The following is a 20,851-nucleotide window of genomic DNA, read 5'->3' on the forward strand; positions in this document are numbered from 1 at the left end:
GAGAAAGAAGAATAGGAAAGAAGGAAGGGAATAAAGAAGGAAAGAAAAAGAAACGTAGAGAAAACAGAGATAAAGAAGGGAGGAAGGAGAGGGAAAGAAAGAATAAGAACGAGAGAGAGGAAGAAAGAAAGGGAAGCGGGGGTCGCCGCCTTGATTCAGCGCCAGAAAAGAGTGCGAAGGGACCCAGAGGCCGCTCCGGCCGCCTTTCTACCCCCCCCCCAGGCCCCAGCTGTTTGTCGGCGCTTTGTCGACACGGCGCTTCAGCAGCAAGGTCCCGCTGGCTGGGGCACTCGGCGGGCCACATGACGAGGTCTGGCGGGCCGGATTTGGCCCCCGGGCCTTGAGTTTGACACCCGTGGCCTAGAGAGACCTTTGGCCTGACTCCATAGGATTGCTGCTGTGCTCTTCTAAAGAATTAATGAGATAGTGAGGGGCATTTATCCTGAACACTGACATTCGATTAAAATAATGCTGTAGAATGCAGGTTGTCATGCAGAACATCTAAAGTTTGGACCCTCTAAAGGGAATTTGAGGAGGGAAAACCCTGAGTTTCTGAATATAAGGTTTCATTTTAGCCCTGTAATTTCCTTGATAGCCATATAAACATCAATGGAAATCAATTGCTGCTTAAGTTCTGTAGCCAAGTACAGTACTGTAAATCTGGTTTGTTCTACTCAGAATTTCAGAGGCCTGTGCCTCCCCTTTCCTTGTGACTGGGCTATGGTTTATTCTCCAAATTCTTTCAGCTTGGTTTTTGTTGCCTCCTGTTGATTTCCCTAGCAGATGAAGTGTTAATGCCCTGCATGCCAGTTATTCTCCTCCCCCTATAACCAATTCTTGTGGTCAATCTGCTGGAATTATCATTTGAAGGGTTTCAGGGGGTGTTTTAGCTCAAGGGATTTGCACCACTGGCATTAGACTAAATGAATTGTGGCTTTTAAGGGCCTGTGAAATAACAAGGAATAAAAGTGCTTCCCCTTCCTTCCACATGGAGAATCTGTTCTTGGGGACCATCTATAAATTCTCTTATGCTTTTAAAGGCGTTTTTCCATCCATTTTCCCTTGTCACTATGCACTATATTAACAAGTGGCCAATTTTTCATTTCTCACAACTCACCCATTGACTGCCTTCTTGCAGCAGGGGAAGCCAGGGCTGCAGGGCTGTTGTAGCTTAATGGGCAATGTGCTGGTGCTTGTTGGAGGGCGCCTGCTGTGCTCCTCCCCTGGTGGGAGTGGGAGAAATGGACCAGGAAGCTGCCATTAAAACTAAGCTACATACCTGTGATGGCCATATCCAGTACCCTGCCCCACCAAAGGTGGGTTCCTGCTGCTGCTACTTTTCCTCACGTCTTCTTGTGGTGAGGTGGGAGGTACTTGTGCAACTCTGGCACCGCCGTAGGCATCTCCCGCCCCCCCCCCCCCCGCTCGTTATCTGTGCACACCCAAGCCCTAACTTTAATATTATTTTGTATAAGGCTTTCTCAGTATATGTGTCACTTCACAGAATAACATAAGCAAAAGAAGATGGGTCCCTGCCTCAAAGAGCATACAATTCAATACTGAGGCAAAGCACAAAGCAGGGTTGGGGCGGGGAGGCCTGTCCTTCAAACTCTGCTAACATATTTATTTTTGGTATATAATTTATCTCAGTATGATTTTACAGCATACTTAAAGCAAAAAAAAATACAAAATAAATACAGTATACCTATTAAAGTACCAAATAACAATAAATGCAACACGCAAGTAAAATAGCAAAGTTAAAAACTTCATTTCCAATGTTTCAAAATATAAAATGCATTGAGGAATAAAGAGGTTGGGCACCAGGCAAGCTTCCTCAAGGTGAGCCCAGAGCCCTCTCCTTTGCTGCCCCCTGAATTGCACCTACCGGTAGTAATGATGGCTAGCCTGCCTTGCTAGCAACCAAACCACGGGTGGCTAAAGCTGTCTGTTTTTTTGGTTTTAATCTGCTCTCTCCTGATCTCTTACCTTCTGAAATGGTAAAAGATGCTGCCTGTTTTTGTTTCCCAATAAATATTCAAACAAAAGTTTGAAACCCACCTGGGGGCAAGAGGAGTGGAAGATGTGTGCAGAGTTTGCTTCTGTTCCTACACAGGCACATTCTGTCCTCTTTCAATGCATTTCTTCCAGGCCAGGCCAGAGTATGTATTGCTAGCAGTCCTAGAGGATGACCGAAAAATGCTTGCGCTGCTGCCAGGACACTCTGTGCACACTGTAGACCAGGATCTGCATTCCATAACCTGTATGTCAGGTTCTGAGAAAACAGTTGAGCAACCAAGTTGCTTTTTCGAAACCATTTCAAAACTTCTCTGCCTCCTCTAAGTGCTCCTTGTAGGTGATTTAATTGTTCTCACCACCACCACCACCAATAACCACTAGCACACAAATGACGCCTCTCTCAAGGACCTTTTGGCATAAGTTGTATGTTGACAAACAGCCAAAGATACATTTAGATCACCAGTAAGTAAGTAAGTTTGTTAAAAAAACAATTCTCTGCCGCCTTGTTGCATTTAAAGGAAGCCAGTCCTGAACATGTAGTGAGGATTGCTTGGTTAAAATTGATTTAGGAAAAATAATACTGCCACTTGTTTCCTTCTTTAAAGCCTTTAGTGGGCCTCTAAATCAAAGCTATTCACTTTCACTAGAAACTGGGAAGGAGGAGGAGACTCCTTTATATCTCTGGCTGCAGTGCTGGGGGGCTGTAGGGGGGACTGTAGAATGTGTTGTGATCTTCAGCCAGGAATTCCCATAGAGAAGAGGTGGCTGTCTGTTCATTAGCTGTCAAGGGATAATGCTATGCTGAGTTTTGTTGTTACTGTTGTTCAGCTCTTTAAAAGCCCTCGTGTGCCACCTCCCTCCCCACCCCACCCTCCACTCTTTACTCCCTTTTGCTTGGTGGGGCGCTTTGCTCTGCAGTGTCACAGCACTTTATCAATACATAGAATTGTCTGAACGTCTCAAATGTCTGAATATTTTCTATGGTAATGTTAGTAATGTCATAAAGGGCTCTGTTATCGCTCTTCCCCTCCCTCCCAAGCAACCTTTAGATGAAATGTGGAAATTAAGTTTAAAAAAAGGTTGTTTTTAATATGAAATAGGCTTCCATTGTGGCAATAGCCAATCCTGCCCTGCAAATGTTCCTTTTTTCTTGCTGAGGCTTGCAGGCTTTGTGCCCAGAAGTTTCTTTACAAGTCCTTTAAGAGCAAAAAGTACATTTTATCTTTCATTTTTTGTTTCTCTAATATATACACAGGTTTAACTTGGAGGCAAACAGCGTAGAAACCCATATTGCATCCATGTTTGGGAAAAGATAGTTACTGCAGACAAGAGGGGATCAAACACTGACAAGAAGATGAGTATGTTAAAACCGAGTGGGCTTAAGGCCCCCACCAAAATCAGCAAACCTGGAGGTGCATTACAGAAAATAGCTGCATCAGCTGCTCCTGGTAAGGAAGATGAGTGATGTGGCTTTTCCTTTTTTAACATCTTCTGATAAAAATGTAATGCTGCACATTTCTGGTGCATGCTTAATTTTTAATAGCTGCCATGTAGGGGGGTGAATTTCCGAAGATGTTTTGCAAAAACAGGAGTCAATTGGATGTTTGGTTGTGGGGGGGGTTCTCCCAGCTCCCCTCCAAACCTTTGGAACATGATAGCCTCTCATTTCACAGGGAGGTGGTGGTGATGGTGGGGGGGTTGACCTCCAGCCAACACTGCATTATACTGACCTAACTCTATAACCTGGTCCTTATTGGTCTGACGGGACTAGAAACTCTGATTAGGTGATGTGACCAAAGTGTGGATACAAAAGCAGACATACATAGCTGCAGAATAAATATGTCTGACTCTCTGCTGTGTTTGGTTCTAGCCCCGCCAGAAAAGACAGCAGCCTGTGAGAAGACACCAACTGCACCCACTTCAGAAGCACAGGATGAGTTTGTGGATGACTTCAGAATCGGGGAGCGTGTTTGGGTCAATGGGAATAAGCCTGGTTTTATCCAGTTCCTGGGAGAAACACAATTTGCTCCTGGACAGTGGGCAGGGATTGTTTTGGACGAACCCATTGGCAAGAATGATGGCTCTGTGGCTGGAGTTCGGTATTTCCAGTGCGAGCCTCAAAGGGGAATTTTTACGAGACCCTCTAAGCTAACACGGAACGTAGTCACTGAGGATGAAGCCAATGGTACGCAGGCCTCTTCTGCTTCCCGGGCAACTTCGCCAACCTCTGTGTCAGCTGCTAGCCTCGTGTCTTCACCTTCTGCAGCAGTGCACCTGCCCACCACAGGTATTCCCCACAAAACATCTCCTCCTACTACTAAGGAACTCCCCACTTCTCAAATTACCAATCTTTCCAAAACGGCAAGCGAATCCATATCAAACCTTTCTGAAGCTGGCTCTCTGAAGAAAGGAGAAAGAGAACTCAAAATGGGAGACAGAGTTTTGGTAAGTTTGTTTTATTTCCATTTCCACTAACCAACAAACTGTGCCTCCACGTCAAGCTGCCTATTCACTGCAATCATTGTTGGAAGCTTTCCTCTGTAGGCCATCAAGAGCTGAGGCAGGTGGCTGCTGGGGAGAGAGACTTCTGGGTGGCGGAGGCTGCGGGCAAATTGCTGTGTTGCCTACCCAGAGTGGATTGCCAGGGGCCAACTCTCTTGTTTAAGGCTCACATGAAGATCTTTTAATTTATGGAAGATTTTTCTCATATATAATGAAACAGCTATCTGTGGCCTTTTAGAAGTGGATGGGATATTTCTAATGTATTTCTCTTTCTTCTTGGTTTTAATGTATCTATTGTCTGTTTATTTGATTGTAAGTCACATTGGGCTGGACTGGATAACATAAAATGACTAACACATTGAATTAATAAATAATAATATTGCGGTATTGTGCTTTATTATCTTGTTAGCTGCACTGAAAATATATATTGAATGGTAAAATATATTCATCAGAATAATACTAATAATTAATAATGCAAGTCTATATTTATTAGACTATATGGTGGCTGAAGTATAGGTTTTTTTCTGGATTATGTGGAGGCATGCTTCACTTTCATTCCAAAGAAAGGTACTGTATAGTGTAGCTTAAAGAGCTTTTGCATGAATCAAGGCATACCCATCTGATTGGATGTAAGCAAGCCCAGAGCAGTGGCAAAGGAGGCAGCCTCCACAAAGGGCAGGCAATTAAGCAACGTATCTTTGTCAGGAGAGACTGCATGATACCAAATGCAGATATGGCAGGACCACCTGCCTGTCCAGCAGAGGCTGGTTGGAAGGAAGTAGGATCATGCAGCAGGGCAAAATCTTTGGGTGGTGGCTCCTGCTCAGAGTAGATCAGTTGAAATTAATGGAGATGACTCACATCTCCACTAAGCAGCAAAACTGCTTTGCATAGGTCTAGCATTGGACACAACCCTTTGGGCTCTCAGGGACCTTTTGAGAGTTGAAACAACTTACTTGCAGCAGCGCACAGTTTGAGAATTGCAATCTAGTGCCTTCCCAGCATTTCACATCTTGTAGCTAAAAAGTAGGGTTCAGATGATTCTGTGGCTAAATTGCAGGGATTTAATCAAACCATAGAAGTCCCTAGAATTAAACCAAAGGTAGAAGGACCATAAGTCTATGGAGTGTAACTCACTAGTTCAGAAACTTGTCAGAACAAAGTCTTTTCCTGGGTCTTAAAAGTTTCCCCCGCTCTCATTCAATATCCTGTGACCCAGACATTCTCCAGCTGCATTTGCTGTTCATGCTTGTGGGCAGTTAAGGCCAATTGGTGTTGGCAGTTGCTGGGGAAGACCAGCCCATGACCTGATGCTGCAAGTCTGAATGGCGTTCTTCCTCAAGGCAACAGAAATGCTATTGGTCTTGCCCTGTTGAAGCAAAAAGCTCATTACCTCGCACGCACTGACAGCAGGAACATTACATGAACTCTGTCTACGGTACTTCTTGTTACTTTCTTAGACAAGTTAAGTGACTCCGTTTGTCTGCTTGTCACAGCTCTGCAGACCTGGCAGTTACTCCCCAAAAGGCACAACTTAATCTGAGACCTGTTAGATACAAGTAGATGTTTTGACTGGGCTGTCAACAAGGAAGAACAATCTGGAAAGCCTTTGGGGGCCTGTCATTTGTGAATCATTTTGGTTTTCATGCTCATCATGGCCTTGCCCTGCCAAAAGCAGTAAGGAATCCATCCTGTCTAGAATTACGGCTTTTGTTGATATAGGCTCTTGTGATGGCACTGTATTTTAGAATGGAAGTAAGTGGGTTTGAAATGAGAATTTTAATGTCTGAATTTTAACACATGTATAACCTGAGGAAGAAAAAAATCCAGTTCAATCATTGAAAGTGATCCTATACATATCTGCTCAGAAGTAAGCCCCATAAAGGTCAATAGGATTGTCTGCTACCAGGTAAAAGTGTGTAGGATTGCAGCCTTAAGTCCAGTTTCCCACTGATACTACTACATAGATATCCTAACCAGTATCCAGTATCCATGGGGTCACGAAGAGTCGGACACGACTAAACGACTAAACAACAACAACAGTTATCCTAACCAGTGGTGTAAATCTGATCATTTTAATTTGCAGTTAAATTGCTACATTATTTAGAATAGCATACTTTGTTTAATTTTTTGAGATAACATGATTTCTTTATTAGTTTTCAGTAAGAAAATAGTTTTCACTGCTTTGATGGATCAGTTTGCTGGTTAGCTTTATTATTTGAGCTCCCTCCCCACCAGAGCAACTTTTTTATCTCCTATTTGTAATCTTTAACTTGTGGTAGTAGCTGTACTCTCTATTTCTTGGTGATCCCGCGTGGTCGAGGAAGATGGTCTTCCATGAACACAGTCTTAGTGGTGTGTCCGTAAATAACTGTGGAGGCCAGTTCTGGATCTGCACATCCTTTCATAGTGTGGACATAGGTTTACAGGTGGGAGTTGATCATGAAGACGATTTGTCAGACGTGCTTTCCTCTTTGCTTGTTTATCCCTTTTGTCCTGAATTCATGCTTCTTCAAAATCCATCACACCTTTTGTAGAGGCTATTCTGCATGGGACTTTTTTTGGGGGGAGGGGCGTTTTGGAAGATGCCTGTGCGCTAATTTGTTTTATGTGTGGAGATAAGTGCACACTGATCCATGCATAGTCTTTGCAGAAAGTCTCTTCTCTGATGGCATGAGTATCACGACGGTTGGTTTTTCCTTACTGCTGCAGCCTTTATGCACATTCACAGCCGTTGTAACATACCACTAGTTATCTTTCCCCTGTTTTGCCGTTGAGGGCTTTTGGGATACTTTTGGGGGACTACTGTTGCTCACACATCTCCCCCCTCTTATAATGAACACAGAGCAAACAGCTCAAAGAGATGGTTCTCATTTTCAGTTTCCATTAAGGAGGATATTTGATGACAGATGTGAGCCTAAGCATTTGTGGCCTTCCTCCGGAATTGGTTCTTGTCGAAGGAAAGAGGGATGCTGCTGACCCAGTTTGGTGAATGTACTTAAGTTCTCTTAAGGTGTGCTTCTGTAGTCAAAATATAGCTCACCTGAAGAGGACCTTGCCTTAAACGGTCACATTGAATATTGTGTAATAAGAGCTATCTTAAATGATCCAGGTACACAAAGGCTGAGTCTGCTTTTAAAAAGTCTGTGGAGGATGTGGCTTTCCTTGTACAGTAAAAGGGTTCTGAGAATATTGTTGCTTCAGGGTGTGTGGAGTTCCAGCCAAGTGATAGAAGATAAGGAGCATAGGAAAGTCAGTGATATGTCTGCTTTTGCATTCAGCAACCAAATGAAGTGTTTGTCCTTCTTAGAAGCGAATGGGCACCCATCTATATATATAAAAATGTAAACTGGCCATGTCTGTTAGTATCCACAATTCACCAAAACCGCTTGACTGATTGCGTTCAAATTTTGACACAATGCCACGTGTGAATATGAGAGCAACCCCGTACCATTTTCAAAGACAGATGTCACACCTCTGCTAGGTAAAAACCCCAAAACCCACGTGTTTCAAAACACACCACTCAGACGAAAATGCGTGCTGGAAAAAGAACCAGGTTGCAAACCAGCGCCCTCTAGCGGCAGCTACACTGGTACTGCACCTATAAAACCTTCCCTCTCAACAGCACCTCGGCTCCCATTTACATACAAGGCCGAAGCCTTTACAGACTAGGCCGAATGGAGGTACTGACTTGCCGGGTTGGGGGAAGGAGGGGATGGGATAGGTCAGGACACAGTGGGACCAGTCACAGGGATGATCCGGGGGTGGGGGGGAGAGGGGGCGTGCTACATCATGGGTCAGGATAGGGTGGGGGGAATCACTGGGATAAGCCGGGGGTGGGGGGAGAAGGGGGGCGGGATACACAGGGTGGGGGGAAACACAGGGATGAGCCACAGCAACGTGTGGCTGGGCCAGCTAGTATTTGATTAAAGCAAATGGAAACAATCTAAAACATTTGCCTTTCCTGCCATTGTATCAGAAGCACTTCAGAGCTTTTGAAAGGAATAACTGTTAATACTGTGTGTTTTTCAACATCTTGTTCAGATGAAGTTTCTGTAGTTTGCAGGAAGAAATGGAACTGGTTTTATTTATGTATGGAGGTGGGGCATCCAAGAAGGGTAATGTGTGGCTCAGAAGATGGTGTGATGGTCCAAAGCAGAAGTTTCCACTTAGGGATGAAAGAGGGATGAGGGAAGTGTGCAGCTATGCACAGGCATTTGATTCCCAAATATATTTTTGGGTAGACCAACTAAGATTTCTTAATATTTTGAAAGGAACTTCTAGCCCTTGTGGTTGCATCTATAAGTTAAGAGTACTGTAAAGGCAAATACTGAAATAAAGGAGCAAGTCAAAGTATCACAATTGGAATTAAGAGCCTAAGAAGAACTCTACTGGATCAAGACAGAGGCATCCTATGGCCAACCAAGTGCCTTGTTTACCTCACTCTATCCTCAAACTCTAGATTAAGGAATTGCTTTTCATTTAAAATGTTATTTCAAGCTCTTATATCACTGTATGAAGACTGAACTGAAGGCTGCCACATTAAGTCTGCAACCAGGCCATAGTGCATACGTACTTCACATAAGGTCTTGTTGCAGAAGCTGGCAGGGCAACAGGGAAATGAACAGTTAAATCATTTTGTGGCTTGTTGGATTTGGATACAGTTCTATGGTCTCTAAACAAGATTACTCATGGTGTAGGATTTACGGTTGTGTCTTGTATGGCTTTGACATAGCTTGATAAAATCTCCCATTCCTACAGATGGGTTCTAAAGCAGAAACTTGTGCTGCCAGATGTTCACAAAATGTTGCAAAGCAGATTTCCTTGCTTGGGTGGGGCTTAAAAGGAAGCAGCTTTTGGTTTTACAGTATTGTGAATTGTTCAGCTCATCTCTCATTTTATTGATCTTCCTCAGAGTATGGATAGATAAGGCAAAGTCCACGTTAAATTTCACAGTTGTCACGCACAGCAAAAAAGGTGGTTTATGTACAGATTAAAATATAATGGAGGTGTGGCAATAGTAACTAAACAGCAGTAACATTTGTACTATAGTATCACATCAAACATACAATTTTTAGATCAGTAATACAGAAAAAATAGCTGTTACAGGATAATTTTGGTAATGTTGAGATTGATGAGTGGCGCTTTTTCTTGTTACATACATTTATTTATTGTTAAATTTGTATAATGCCCCTCACCTGTAGATCTCAGGACAGATCACAACATAAAAATACAAGATAAACACTCGGGAGGCTTAAACCACTGTGTGTGTGTCCGTCCGTCCGTCCGTCCATGCTCTAGTGCTCTAGTATTTATGCATTCATTCGTCATTCTCAGCTCAGTCCATTTTTTACTTTAGATAAAGTTGGTTCTTTGTGAAATTTTGTGAAATGCATCATGCACCAATAAACCCATTTGTTACAGTCTCTGTCTGTAAATCTAGTGTTTTCTTGGTTTAGATGTTTTGCCTGTGCCCTGTTTTCATGCATGGGACTACTGTGGTACCTTGACTTACGAAGACTATCCGTTCTGCGGCCGTCTTTGTAAGTCGAAGTCTTCGGTTGTCGAAGCGCCCGTTCTGCGCATGCGTCGACTGCGCATGCTGCTTCTGCACAGGCGCAAAATGTGCGCGCATGGCGTGCGCAGCGAAAAGACTTTCGGGGTTGTTGACTTTGGAAGTCGAAACCTTCGGAAGTCGAGTCGTTCGGACGTCGAGGTACCACTGTATTTCCAAAAGCCTAGGAAAGGGGCTTCAAATTTCTGAGCTCCCTGGATGCCTGGGATGTAGGGCCAGCCCAAGTCATTTTGGCATCTCAAGCAAACCACAAAATATTGTCTCCTTCCCTGCCAGGGAACAGTGGGTGAGTGAAGATCTACATCAGGAACAAGAGGGAATAAAGATCTACATTGGAATCTGCTGATCCTGTGGATCCTGTCACCTGAGATGGTTGCCTCACCTTGCCTCATGAGTGGGCCGGCCCTGCTAGGATAGTTTTTCTCTCTCGGCCATGTGCACGCTGAACCAGCATTTGAAATTTGGCAGGCGCCAGGCACACTTGGCACCGGACTATCGTCCACTTGCAAGCAAGATGGCACCTGATGTCTCCACCATCAGGAGGAGTATCCCTGGGGATCCTTGGATCATTGCCTTCTTGCATTCTGCATACCACACAGTCAGTTTTGTGTTCTGCAGGTGAAGAATTTTAAAGACACTTGTTTACATTGCTGGGCTTGTTCATGCCATCTGTTCTCATCAGGAAGCCTTTTATGTGCTTGTAGAAAAGAGAGATAAACATCTCCTTCAAGTCCACGTTGTGGAAAATATATGCTACTTTTGAATTTGACAAATGAAGTTTAATCATGGTGTTATCCATGCTTGGGATTAAAAACATGACTGAGCACCAGACTAAACTCTTCCTCTCATCACCCCAGTCTGCAAAACAGTCCCAGTGATTTGCCAGATCAGCTGCTTTGGCTCATTACTATTTTATATCACCCTTTCTGAATTATATGGGGTTGTCATGCTCTGCTAAAAAAAGATTTGGCAGTTCTTCTTATGCTCTTCAATTTTTTAGCACACACCCTCCATTTGAGTGAAGGACACCAATGCAGCTATTTTAATCATGTTGCAACATTGCCCTTGTTTTTGGTAAATTTGTCAAGTGGACTTTTTAGAAAAGGGGAATAATACCAGTAACAATACCAGTAACAATAATAATACTTTAATTGTTTATACCCCACCCATCTGGCTGCATTTCCCTGGTCACTCTGGGCGACTTATGACACATATAAAAACATAGCAAAACATCAAACATTTAAACTTCCCGATACAGGGCTGACTATGTGGTCTGGGACTAAGTTTTCCCATTCAGCAAAACTAAAGCATAAGTAGCATGTCAACCAACAATAGTGTTTTTGAGCTAAATACTAGCAATAGATTATGTTTCGTATTTTTTCTGCAAAAATTGTTGAAATTTAATTGACTCTTTCTGTAATAGTTTCTATGACAGTCATAACAAGCCTTTTGGGCAAATTTGTTATAAGCAGAGGCCCAGCATACAGTATTCCTCCAGGGCATGCTTTGGTCTGAATGCAGCCTCCTGTGGTTTGGGCTCTGGTCTGTTCTTCTAGGGAGCAGGCAGCAATGTTGTGCTGAAGTGTAGACAGGACTGTTAAATTTTCATGAGCCTATCAGATCCTCTTTCCCCCTCCCTGGCCTGCTTGTATTCAGGTTTGTCATAAATTCCTGTTCCATACATTGACCACTTATGTCTTATTATTTCTTAATGTTTAGAGCATAAATTATACCACCCGTATCAAGGGTGAGAAAGCCACAACAACAACAACAACAACAACAACTCCTCATTGATTAAACAAATAAATTTGAGGATTCATATGAGGATCATAGCTGCCAAGTTCTCCCTTTTTTAAAGGGAAATTCCCTTATGCTGAATAGGCTTCCTCGCGAGAAAAGGGAAAACTTGGCAGCTATGGCAGTTTATAACATAAAAACACAAAAATACATAACATAGTAGCAAACTAAAACAATACTCCCCCCCCCCAAGCTTAAAATGCCATAGATTGTTTAATTATCCGAAGGCCTGGGAGAAGTTGTAACCTGAATCAAATTGTGCATATAGTAGGTGCTGCAAACACAAAGAGCTCCTTAATTTAACATGTGCACTTTAAAAATAAAACTTTATATTCTTGTGTATAAATTTATTAGAAGCTCTTAGTATTAGGAAAGTTTGTGTTGGTGGGTTGCCCTTCAAATTTCATGTCAAGGTTAAAAGGGCCATTTCTGGTCTATTGTGCTTGTTGCCAGTTGTAAAAGGTAGCTTCCTCTGCCAAAAAAAGAAATGAAATGTCCAAAATAACTAAGCTGAATGAAATATATTTATTTGAGGAACTAGTTACTATTTTGAATTTGAGATGTGCTGAGAATGGCAGTTCCTGACAATTTGTTGTGGATGCATCTGCAGTGGTTCAGGCTTGTCTCAGTTGTGCAAATATACAATGGAAGCTTGAGCTTCCAAATAGGCAAGTGGGCATTTTGCTTCCATCCCTGCAACGGTTTTGTTTCTATGGCACAACAGCTTCTGGAGGCCAAACAATGGTTTACGAAACTTGAATGTAAGCCATGCTTTGCAAACCCACTTCAAACCATGGTTTCTAATTCTGGTTGCTAGTTGATTGAAAACCCGGTTTGCCAGTTTGGTCATCTTGCCAAACCAAGGTGAGCCTTTCAAAAAAATGGTATGGCATCGTGTTTGGAATTGAGCCAGTTACAAGCTTCCACCATGGAGTCTTCTCGTGCTTGCATAATCTGTTGTCAAAGTCTCTGAGGAGTTGTGTGAGGAACAAAGTAACCAATTAGGAAGAATTGTTGGGTGTGCTTTGGAGAATGCATGGTAGTAGGTTAAAAACTAGCTAAATATGAAAATGCAACAGATACATGATTAAAGTATGCAAAGTAATTCTTGTGCTTCCAATTTAGTTTTTGTACTTCTTTATTAAAAGGAAATTTCTTTTGTTAAAAAATCTATCTTTCTTTCTCCTTGCAATCAGGTTGGTGGAACGAAAGCTGGCGTAGTCCGTTTCCTGGGGGAGACTGACTTTGCGAAGGGAGAATGGTGTGGCGTTGAATTAGATGAACCCCTAGGGAAGAATGATGGTGCAGTAGCTGGAACAAGGTTAGTTCAAAATCCAGGAAGCCTTGGGAGGGCATATCACTGTCTCTGTGCTTTCACACGAGGTGAGCCAATTTCTGTCTGTTCCAGTATCCTAGCCAGGGAGCTTGCACTCACTCCACTTCCTACTCAAGAGGAATCTCTTTTTAATCTCAACCGCACATGCATCAAGGAGCGAAATGAGCAGCTACCCACATGGTACTGCTCCAGCTGCAGCTTAGGGAACTTGCTTTCTGTGAGTCACCTTCAAACTCCTATTTTGATAGTGAGCCTTTCCTTTTCCCTTAGTTTTCTTGTTAGTAGACCACCCCCCTCTTTTTCCACCTCTCCCGTTTTGCATCTTGTGTCCCATATTCCCCCATGTCACAGCAAGTAATTTTTTCCATAGATGCGGGGAAGGGGTTGTGTCAAGGGAACATCACCATGGGTGAGAGCTGCCATTTCAGATCATTTGATGGCTTCCCATGCTACAAAAATATATGGCACCCCTTTGGAATAAGCATGCATAAGATGTAGCAGCACAGTAAATGGATGCTAAAGTAAACAGAAAAGAGAAGACTCCCTGGAAAAGACCCTGATGTTGGGAAAGATTGAGGGCACAAGGAGAAGGGGACGACAGAGGACGAGATTGTTGGACAGGTGTTCTCGAAGCCACCAACATGAGTCTGACCAAACTGTGGGAGGCAGTGGAAGACAGGAGTGCCTGGCGTGCTCTGGTCCATGGGGTCACTAAGAGTTGGACATGACTAAACAACAACTACAACAACTACAACAAAGTAAACAGGAACTGATATTTGGCCCAGTTCCTAAAGGAGGTAATACTAGAAACTGTGGGGTTAACAGAATTTTCACAAGGTTTCTTATCTCCTTCCACTGTACAACCATTCCACCTGCCTCCTGCACAGGGGCCATCTGCCCCAGGTGGAAGCATGGGCACTTACTGCTTACCCATTTCCCCCACTCCCCTTTTCTGGTACAAATGGCTTATTCAGTTTTTCTGTATTTCTGTGGCCACACACCATCCCCAAAACTTGCCTCCTGCATGCAGGTCGCTCAGAAGAGTCTCTTAAGAATAGAAGTGTACAAGAGGTTGTGAAAAGTGAAGGAAGGAGGTTAATGAAAAAGCAATGGGAAATAATGGAGATGGGGAAACAATTTAGGAGAGGAATAGAAGCCATATATGACCAACAAACGGCGAGACTTATAATTAATGGAAATTTGACGGATAAGATCTCTATTAATAAAGGGATGAGACAGGGGTGCCCTCTGTCACCCCTACTATTTATATTGGCCTTGGGACCACTTCTTCACCACATTAGAAAAGAAGAAAAGATAAAGGGCATTAAATTAGGAAAGAATACCTATAAGGTCAGAGCATTTGCGGATGACCTGATCATTACAACACAGGACCCAGAGCAAGGAATACCTGAGGCCATAGAACTAATTAAACAATATGGAAAAGTTATGGGGTTGAAAATAAACTACCATAACACTAACATATTGACCAAAAACATATCCAGGGAAGAAAATAAAAAACTCCAAGACATAACAAATATGGAAATAAAAAAGAAAGTAAAATATTTAGGAATTTGGATTTTGAGTAATAACCTAAACTTATACAAAGATAACTATAATAAAGTATGGAAAGAAATAAAAAAGAGTATGGAAACGTGGAATAAACTACATCTAACCCTCTGGGGACGAATCTCGGTAATAAAAATGAATGTTTTATCTAAAATGATGTATTTGTTCCAAACAATACCTATATTGGTGGGAAAGAACTGCTTCAAAGAATGGAAGAGAGACATAACGAGGAGGAACAAACAAAAACTGTTATGGTGAAGTGGGCACAAGATTTCGGGTACAACATACTCATGGAACAATGGGAACAGCTATGGATAACAGATATGAAGTTTACCGCGTGTTACACCCTTAGAGAACATAACATGAAAATGGTCTAGAGGTGGCATCTTCCCCATCAACGACTTGCCAAAATGTATAAGGGGAGAAATCCAATGTGTTGGAGGTGCAAAAAAGAGATGGGATCCTACTCCCATATGTGGTGGACCTGTGGAATGATTAAGGTATATTGGACATCTATGAGGAATTTTAAAAACTGTTCAAAACAACTTTTAAGAAAAAGCCTGAAATATTTTTTATTGGGTATCTTGCCATTAGAGATAAAAAAAGAAATAAGAACACTATTCATGTCTGGTTTGACTGCAGCTAGAGTTCTGGTAGCAAGAAAATGGAAAAGTTAAACACTCCCAACAACCACAGAATGGCAGATTTTGATGATAGAATACCTACAACTAGCGAAATTGACGGGTTGGGTGCGAGGATTGGAGAAATAGAAAGTTTCAAGAGTGGGTTATTTATAAAGAATATTTAAATCTCTATACAGTAGTATCAACAATCCCATATTGTCAGAACTGGAATGATATTTGTAAAGGAAAAATAAAACAAAGTGTCTAAAAGAGGAAAAAGAAGAAGATATAGTAATTTAAAAAAACCTGTGAAAAAATAAGGGTAGAAGTAACAAGGTTGGAAGTATCATATGTTTAAATTTGGATGAAACAACCTGAAAATGACTTAGTTTCTTTTGGTTTTGTTTAATCTTTCTTTATTCTTATGTGTATGAGTTGAAATGTATGGAATTTTTTCTTCCTTTTTAACACATACCTTGTACATCCGTGTACTTTTAAATAATTTTCAATAAAGAACATTTTAAAAAATCATTTAAAATCTTTTTTAAACAACAACAACAACAATAACCTAAAAGGAGTTAAAACAGAATATATATATAAAATCCGCAGAATTAAAAAAACTGTCTCTTCAAGCCGTAACAGAGCAATTGCATTTCTTCATATACTGCTGTAGTCCTATTGACTGAATGGCAGTTTAACATGTAAGCATCTCATTGAATTGCTTCTGACCCGAGGTATTTATGACTAGTGCTGACGTGTGTGTGTGTCTTTCTGAATGTTTGCATGCACAACATGTTTTTACATAATCGAATAGAACTATACATTAGCAATTATGTTTGCCTGTGGAGTATGGCTTTCATTAATGGTGTTCTCCCCTCCCCCGCAGGTACTTCCAGTGCCAGCCCAAATATGGTTTGTTTGCTCCTGTCCATAAAGTTACCAAGATTGGCTTCCCATCAACTACACCGGCAAAAGCCAAGGCAGCGGTCAGGAAAGCCATCCCCATGCCCTCAAGCTTGAAACGCAGCCCAAGTGCCTCTTCCATCAGCTCACTGAGTTCTGTGGCATCATCAGTAAGCAGCAAGCCAAGCCGTACAGGACTAGTAAGCTTACTTTCTGACTGCATGCTTTACAGAGATTGGCATTGCATGTGGCCTGTGCTTGGCTTCTTGGGAAAGACATGGCCCATTTTCCATGGTCCATTTTCTTCTGTTTTGTCTTCGCTTAAAGCATGCATGAAAAGAATCTTAGCTAGCCCTGGAGAATAGAAGAGTTAGATTATTTTTAAGCTCGTAGACTTAAGGTTTAACTCAAACTAACAGTTGCTACCTAAAATAAGAAAGATGCATATGCTTTAATTATGAAACAAATGGGTTTCTGAATAACCTGCCTGGGATCTACACTATAAGTCCCCCAGGAATGCATTTTGTGGTAAAACTGGGCAGAAAGCAATTCCCGCTGGAGCCAGTAGGGCTTACTTCCAAGTAACAGACCTAGGCTGCAGTCTTCAATGCACTTATTAGCCAGTTAAGTCCTTTTGGACAACTGGACTCAGATACTTTTCAGTTCTGTACCTCCTTACTTTAAAGAGAAATTATTGGTGTACTATATATATATATATATATATATATAGAGAGAGAGAGAGAGAGAGAGAGAGAGAGAGAGATGTGTGTGTGTGAATGGTGTGTCTTTTTCATTTTCTTTTTTGTATTTCCACACACTTATTTTCAGCACAAACAGTTTTTTCTCTTTGTTACAGTAATCATGGTTATATGTAATTTTCCAGTTGCTGAGTATTCAAGTCTGAAGTATTTTTGTAGGCTAAAGCCTCTTTCTTTAGTTTCCAAACCATGCTATCTTATAAGATCTGGACACAAGAAAAGTGTAGAGTTCGTATTACCGTAGGTTAAAATCTTATATGCTGTATATAAAATGCTTAACCTTCATATCTAACTTTTAATATTCTAACCTTAGGTCACCTGCAGCAAATGGAAATTTGCAGCTCTGCCAATTAGTTTATAAAGGTAATAAAGGTAAAGGGACCATTAGGTCCAGTCGTGACCGACTCTGGGGTTGCGGCGCTCATCTTGCTTTACTGGCTGAGGGAGCCGGCGTACAGCTTCCAGGTCATGTGGCCAGCATGACAAAGCCGCTTCTGGCGAACCAGAGCAGCACACGGAAACGCCGTTTACCTTCTCGGCGGAGTGGTACCTATTTATCTACTTGCACTTTGAGGTGCTGGGACCGAGCAATGAGAGCTCACCCCGTCACAGGGATTCGAACCGCCGACCTTCTGATCGGCAAGCCCTAGGCTCTGTGGTTTAACCCACAGCGCCAGCCGCGTCCATCCTATAATTAGTTAATACTGATGTATTAAAATTAGGCCAAACATCACAGAAAGTTTCAGAAAGTTTTGTTTTTGTTTCATATGACCATTCAAATGACCATTTTTAATAACTTGGTAACAATGATCTATGGCAGTTCGTTTTTCCATGCCAGCTATTAGAACAGATGGTATTGACAACATTTGGTTTTTAAAAAACCATTAGAATCAATATATTTTGGTTAGGATGGGTAGAATTGTTAATAGAACTAGCATTTAGCTATTCGGCAAAGTGAATGTGACAAAAAATGTGAGATTTAATAAAAGGGTAGGTGCTGCCTAATCATAAATAATTCCTTGCTTCTCTGCTGATTCAGTATCTGCTGGGATTTGTGGTGATGGAATCCCTCTTTGCAGTGTCTTCTGAACAAGGGGCAACTGTTAACTAATCACAGAGCCTACTGAGTCAATTTGAGCAGATTAATTACAATTTCCATCAGAATCTTTAAAATGGCACTCCAAAAAAATTCTATTTTTTAGTCCATTTAAGATTCCTTCCAATTTTGGTAGGGTAGATTCTTCAATAAAGACAGCAAGAACTGGTGATGCATATTTTCTACCCAGAAGTGGGACCCAAGAATATATTTTTCCACAAGGCATTGGCAAACTGCTTTTTGCTGCATGTGATCCTAGGTTGACTTGAATAAGTGAGAGAATTCTTTGGCTTAACAGGAGGACGCTCTTTATATTTAGCCAGCAGCCATGCCAAAGAATGCTTAGCAGCTTAACAAGCTAATCTGCTCTTGAGGCTCACATCTTAGGTTGAGGCCAGCCCTTTGTTTCCCTTTGAACCCTCTGCTTCCTATCTTCCCCTTGCTGCATTAAGAGTCTAGCTGCACAGGTATGTTTGCTTGCTTTCTTGAACTACTAAAGTGAAAAACTGAACAGGAAAGTAAATACTAGCTTTCTCAGGCAATAATTTCCCTATAAGGTATACCTCACTGAAGCTGATGAGCTGGCGGCCAGGTATCTTCCTCCACCCACTGTCTGGTTACACAGAGTAGGCACACCCTGTGCCAGATCTGCTACTGGTGTGAATGACCCTTGAAGAAGAGCCAGCATGCAGCTATAGCAGTTTTGTAGAGCTGGTTCCACTGGGTACCAACAGCATGCCTGGCCTCCTTGTGTGGCTGTTATGACATCGCTAGCAGAAGACTGGTGCCAATGTCACATCTCTCCACTCCTTCAGCCTCCATCCCAGGGCTAGCACAGCACATTCACACGATGTTATGTTTACACAGAACAGGAAACTGGGACAGTTACTAAGGGCCATTTCCCACATTACGTGCCAAGGAAACACTGCATGCAGGTAGCCGTCAGTCGCAGCCCGCCCTGCCCCTCTGAAGAGTTTGGCTGTATGATACATATATTTTTCCACACTTTGTTTTCAGCCCTACCCACCCCCAAAACTATATGCTATACCTGTTAACACTTCATGTGTCTGGTAAAGTCATTATTTCTGCTGCAACAGACTAAGACTCTTTTGAGAAATGATTTTTTTTTTAAATCATCCTAGGCGTACCCCTAAAAAAGTAGTCACAAGAGAGCTTCAGCTCTGAATTTTCTCTGTGTTCTAGATATACTTGTTTGATGCAGCAAAGTCCCAGTGGTCAGAAGCCATCTATGCAAACTCAAGCTTGATTCTTTCTCTTTCCAACACACCCACCACGTCCACACAGCATTAGTAGTAGTAGTAGTAGTAATAATAATAATAATAATAATAATAAATTATTTGTACCCCATCCATTTGACTGGGTTGACCCAGGCACTCTGGGTGGCTTCCAACATATATAAAAACATAATAAAACATTAAACCTGAAAAAGCTTCCCTATACAGGGCTGCCTTCGGGTGTTCCCTAAAAGTTATATAATTACTCATTTCCTTAACGTCTGGTGGAAGGGCATTCCACAGGGTGGGTGCCACTACCAAGAAGGCCCTCTGTGATGGAAATCATGTGCTGATTGGACGAAGAGAGGCAGTGATGTTGGCACCACGTCCACTGCCCCAATACAGACTTCTCTGCTGCTTGTGCTGCTGGTAATCTATCAGACAAAGCACATACCAAAAGTCAGGGAAGCATCCTATATAGGCAATGCACTTAGGACTGCTAATTAAGCTGTCCACTTCTTTGGACTAAAGTAGTACCCAGTGCAGAATATGCTATCTACCCCCTCACTTCAGACCAAATCAGTCCGTTTGTACTGTGGTGGCCTTGAATGACAAACATACACATGGGTTGGATCCTGTGAACTGTTAATAATCTAAGGGTGGTTCTCCTATACCTCCCTTCACCTCCCCATTGCCTGTTTTTGCCCCATGATGGAAGACCAGCCTGTAAACATTTGCATACTCATACTGCTTTTAGAAGCTGGTGCCCCTCCTTGTGTTGCTTGCCAATCCCACCTGGCCCCACCTCACTTACCTTTACTCACTCAAACCCCATATCCTCACAGCTCCTCTCTCTCTCTCCATTCCTGCTTTATACAAACCTCTGCTATTGTTTAAAACATTCTAAAACATGCCTTTTCTTTTGCTCCCCTCCTCTTCCAAATTTAAGATTGTGGTGAAGCACTACATATCCTCCAACTGGGGCTGCATGATGACAGTCTTACATTTTATGTATATAAATGATATTGACTCTGTATGCTGAGTTATTGCACTTTTAATGCTTTTTAAGGTGGTAGCTAGGCTCTTAAATATGCATATCTTATCCTTGAAGTTGACAGAAACATCTTCACGATATGCAAGGAAGATTTCAGGCACCACTGCTCTGCAGGAAGCGCTGAAAGAGAAACAGCAGCACATTGAGCAGCTCCTGGCTGAGAGGGACCTGGAGAGAGCAGAGGTTGCTAAGGCCACCAGCCATGTTGGGGAAGTAGAGCAAGAGCTGGCATTGGCACGAGATGGCCATGATCAGGTAGGCCCTTTACCCATTGAAATGTGGATTATTCTGTTTCCTAGTGCAAGAATCATAGAATCATAGAATTGGAAGAGACCACAAGGGCCATCCAGTCAAACCCCCTGCCAAGCAGGAAACACCATCAGGCTAAAC

The 20,851-nt window shown here is 42.2% G+C and overlaps 1 protein-coding gene across 26 annotated transcripts in view; it reads left to right on the top strand.

Moving 5' to 3' along the window:
* CLIP1 (CAP-Gly domain containing linker protein 1) overlaps positions 1 to 20,851 on the top strand; it is a 99,270-nt gene that overhangs the window by 16,190 nt on the left and 62,229 nt on the right. For 23 of the 26 annotated variants that reach the window (XM_088659433.1, XM_088659422.1, XM_088659431.1 and 20 more), the window contains 5 exons: positions 3,272 to 3,464; positions 3,887 to 4,461; positions 13,087 to 13,211; positions 16,302 to 16,518; positions 20,519 to 20,716. In XM_088659433.1, coding sequence (XP_088515559.1) covers positions 3,371 to 3,464; positions 3,887 to 4,461; positions 13,087 to 13,211; positions 16,302 to 16,518; positions 20,519 to 20,716 — 1,209 coding nt within the window. In that variant the 5' untranslated portion in view covers positions 3,272 to 3,370. Of the gene's footprint in view, positions 1 to 1,138; positions 1,317 to 2,349; positions 2,479 to 3,271; positions 3,465 to 3,886; positions 4,462 to 13,086; positions 13,212 to 16,301; positions 16,519 to 20,518; positions 20,717 to 20,851 lie in introns of those variants that run through there. The other 3 variants (XM_035099342.3, XM_088659427.1, XM_088659423.1) reach the window with 2 other exon arrangements.

This window comes from Zootoca vivipara, chromosome 16 (assembly GCF_965207765.1).
Source record: "Zootoca vivipara chromosome 16, rZooViv2.hap1.1, whole genome shotgun sequence".
Taxonomy (NCBI): domain Eukaryota; kingdom Metazoa; phylum Chordata; class Lepidosauria; order Squamata; family Lacertidae; genus Zootoca; species Zootoca vivipara.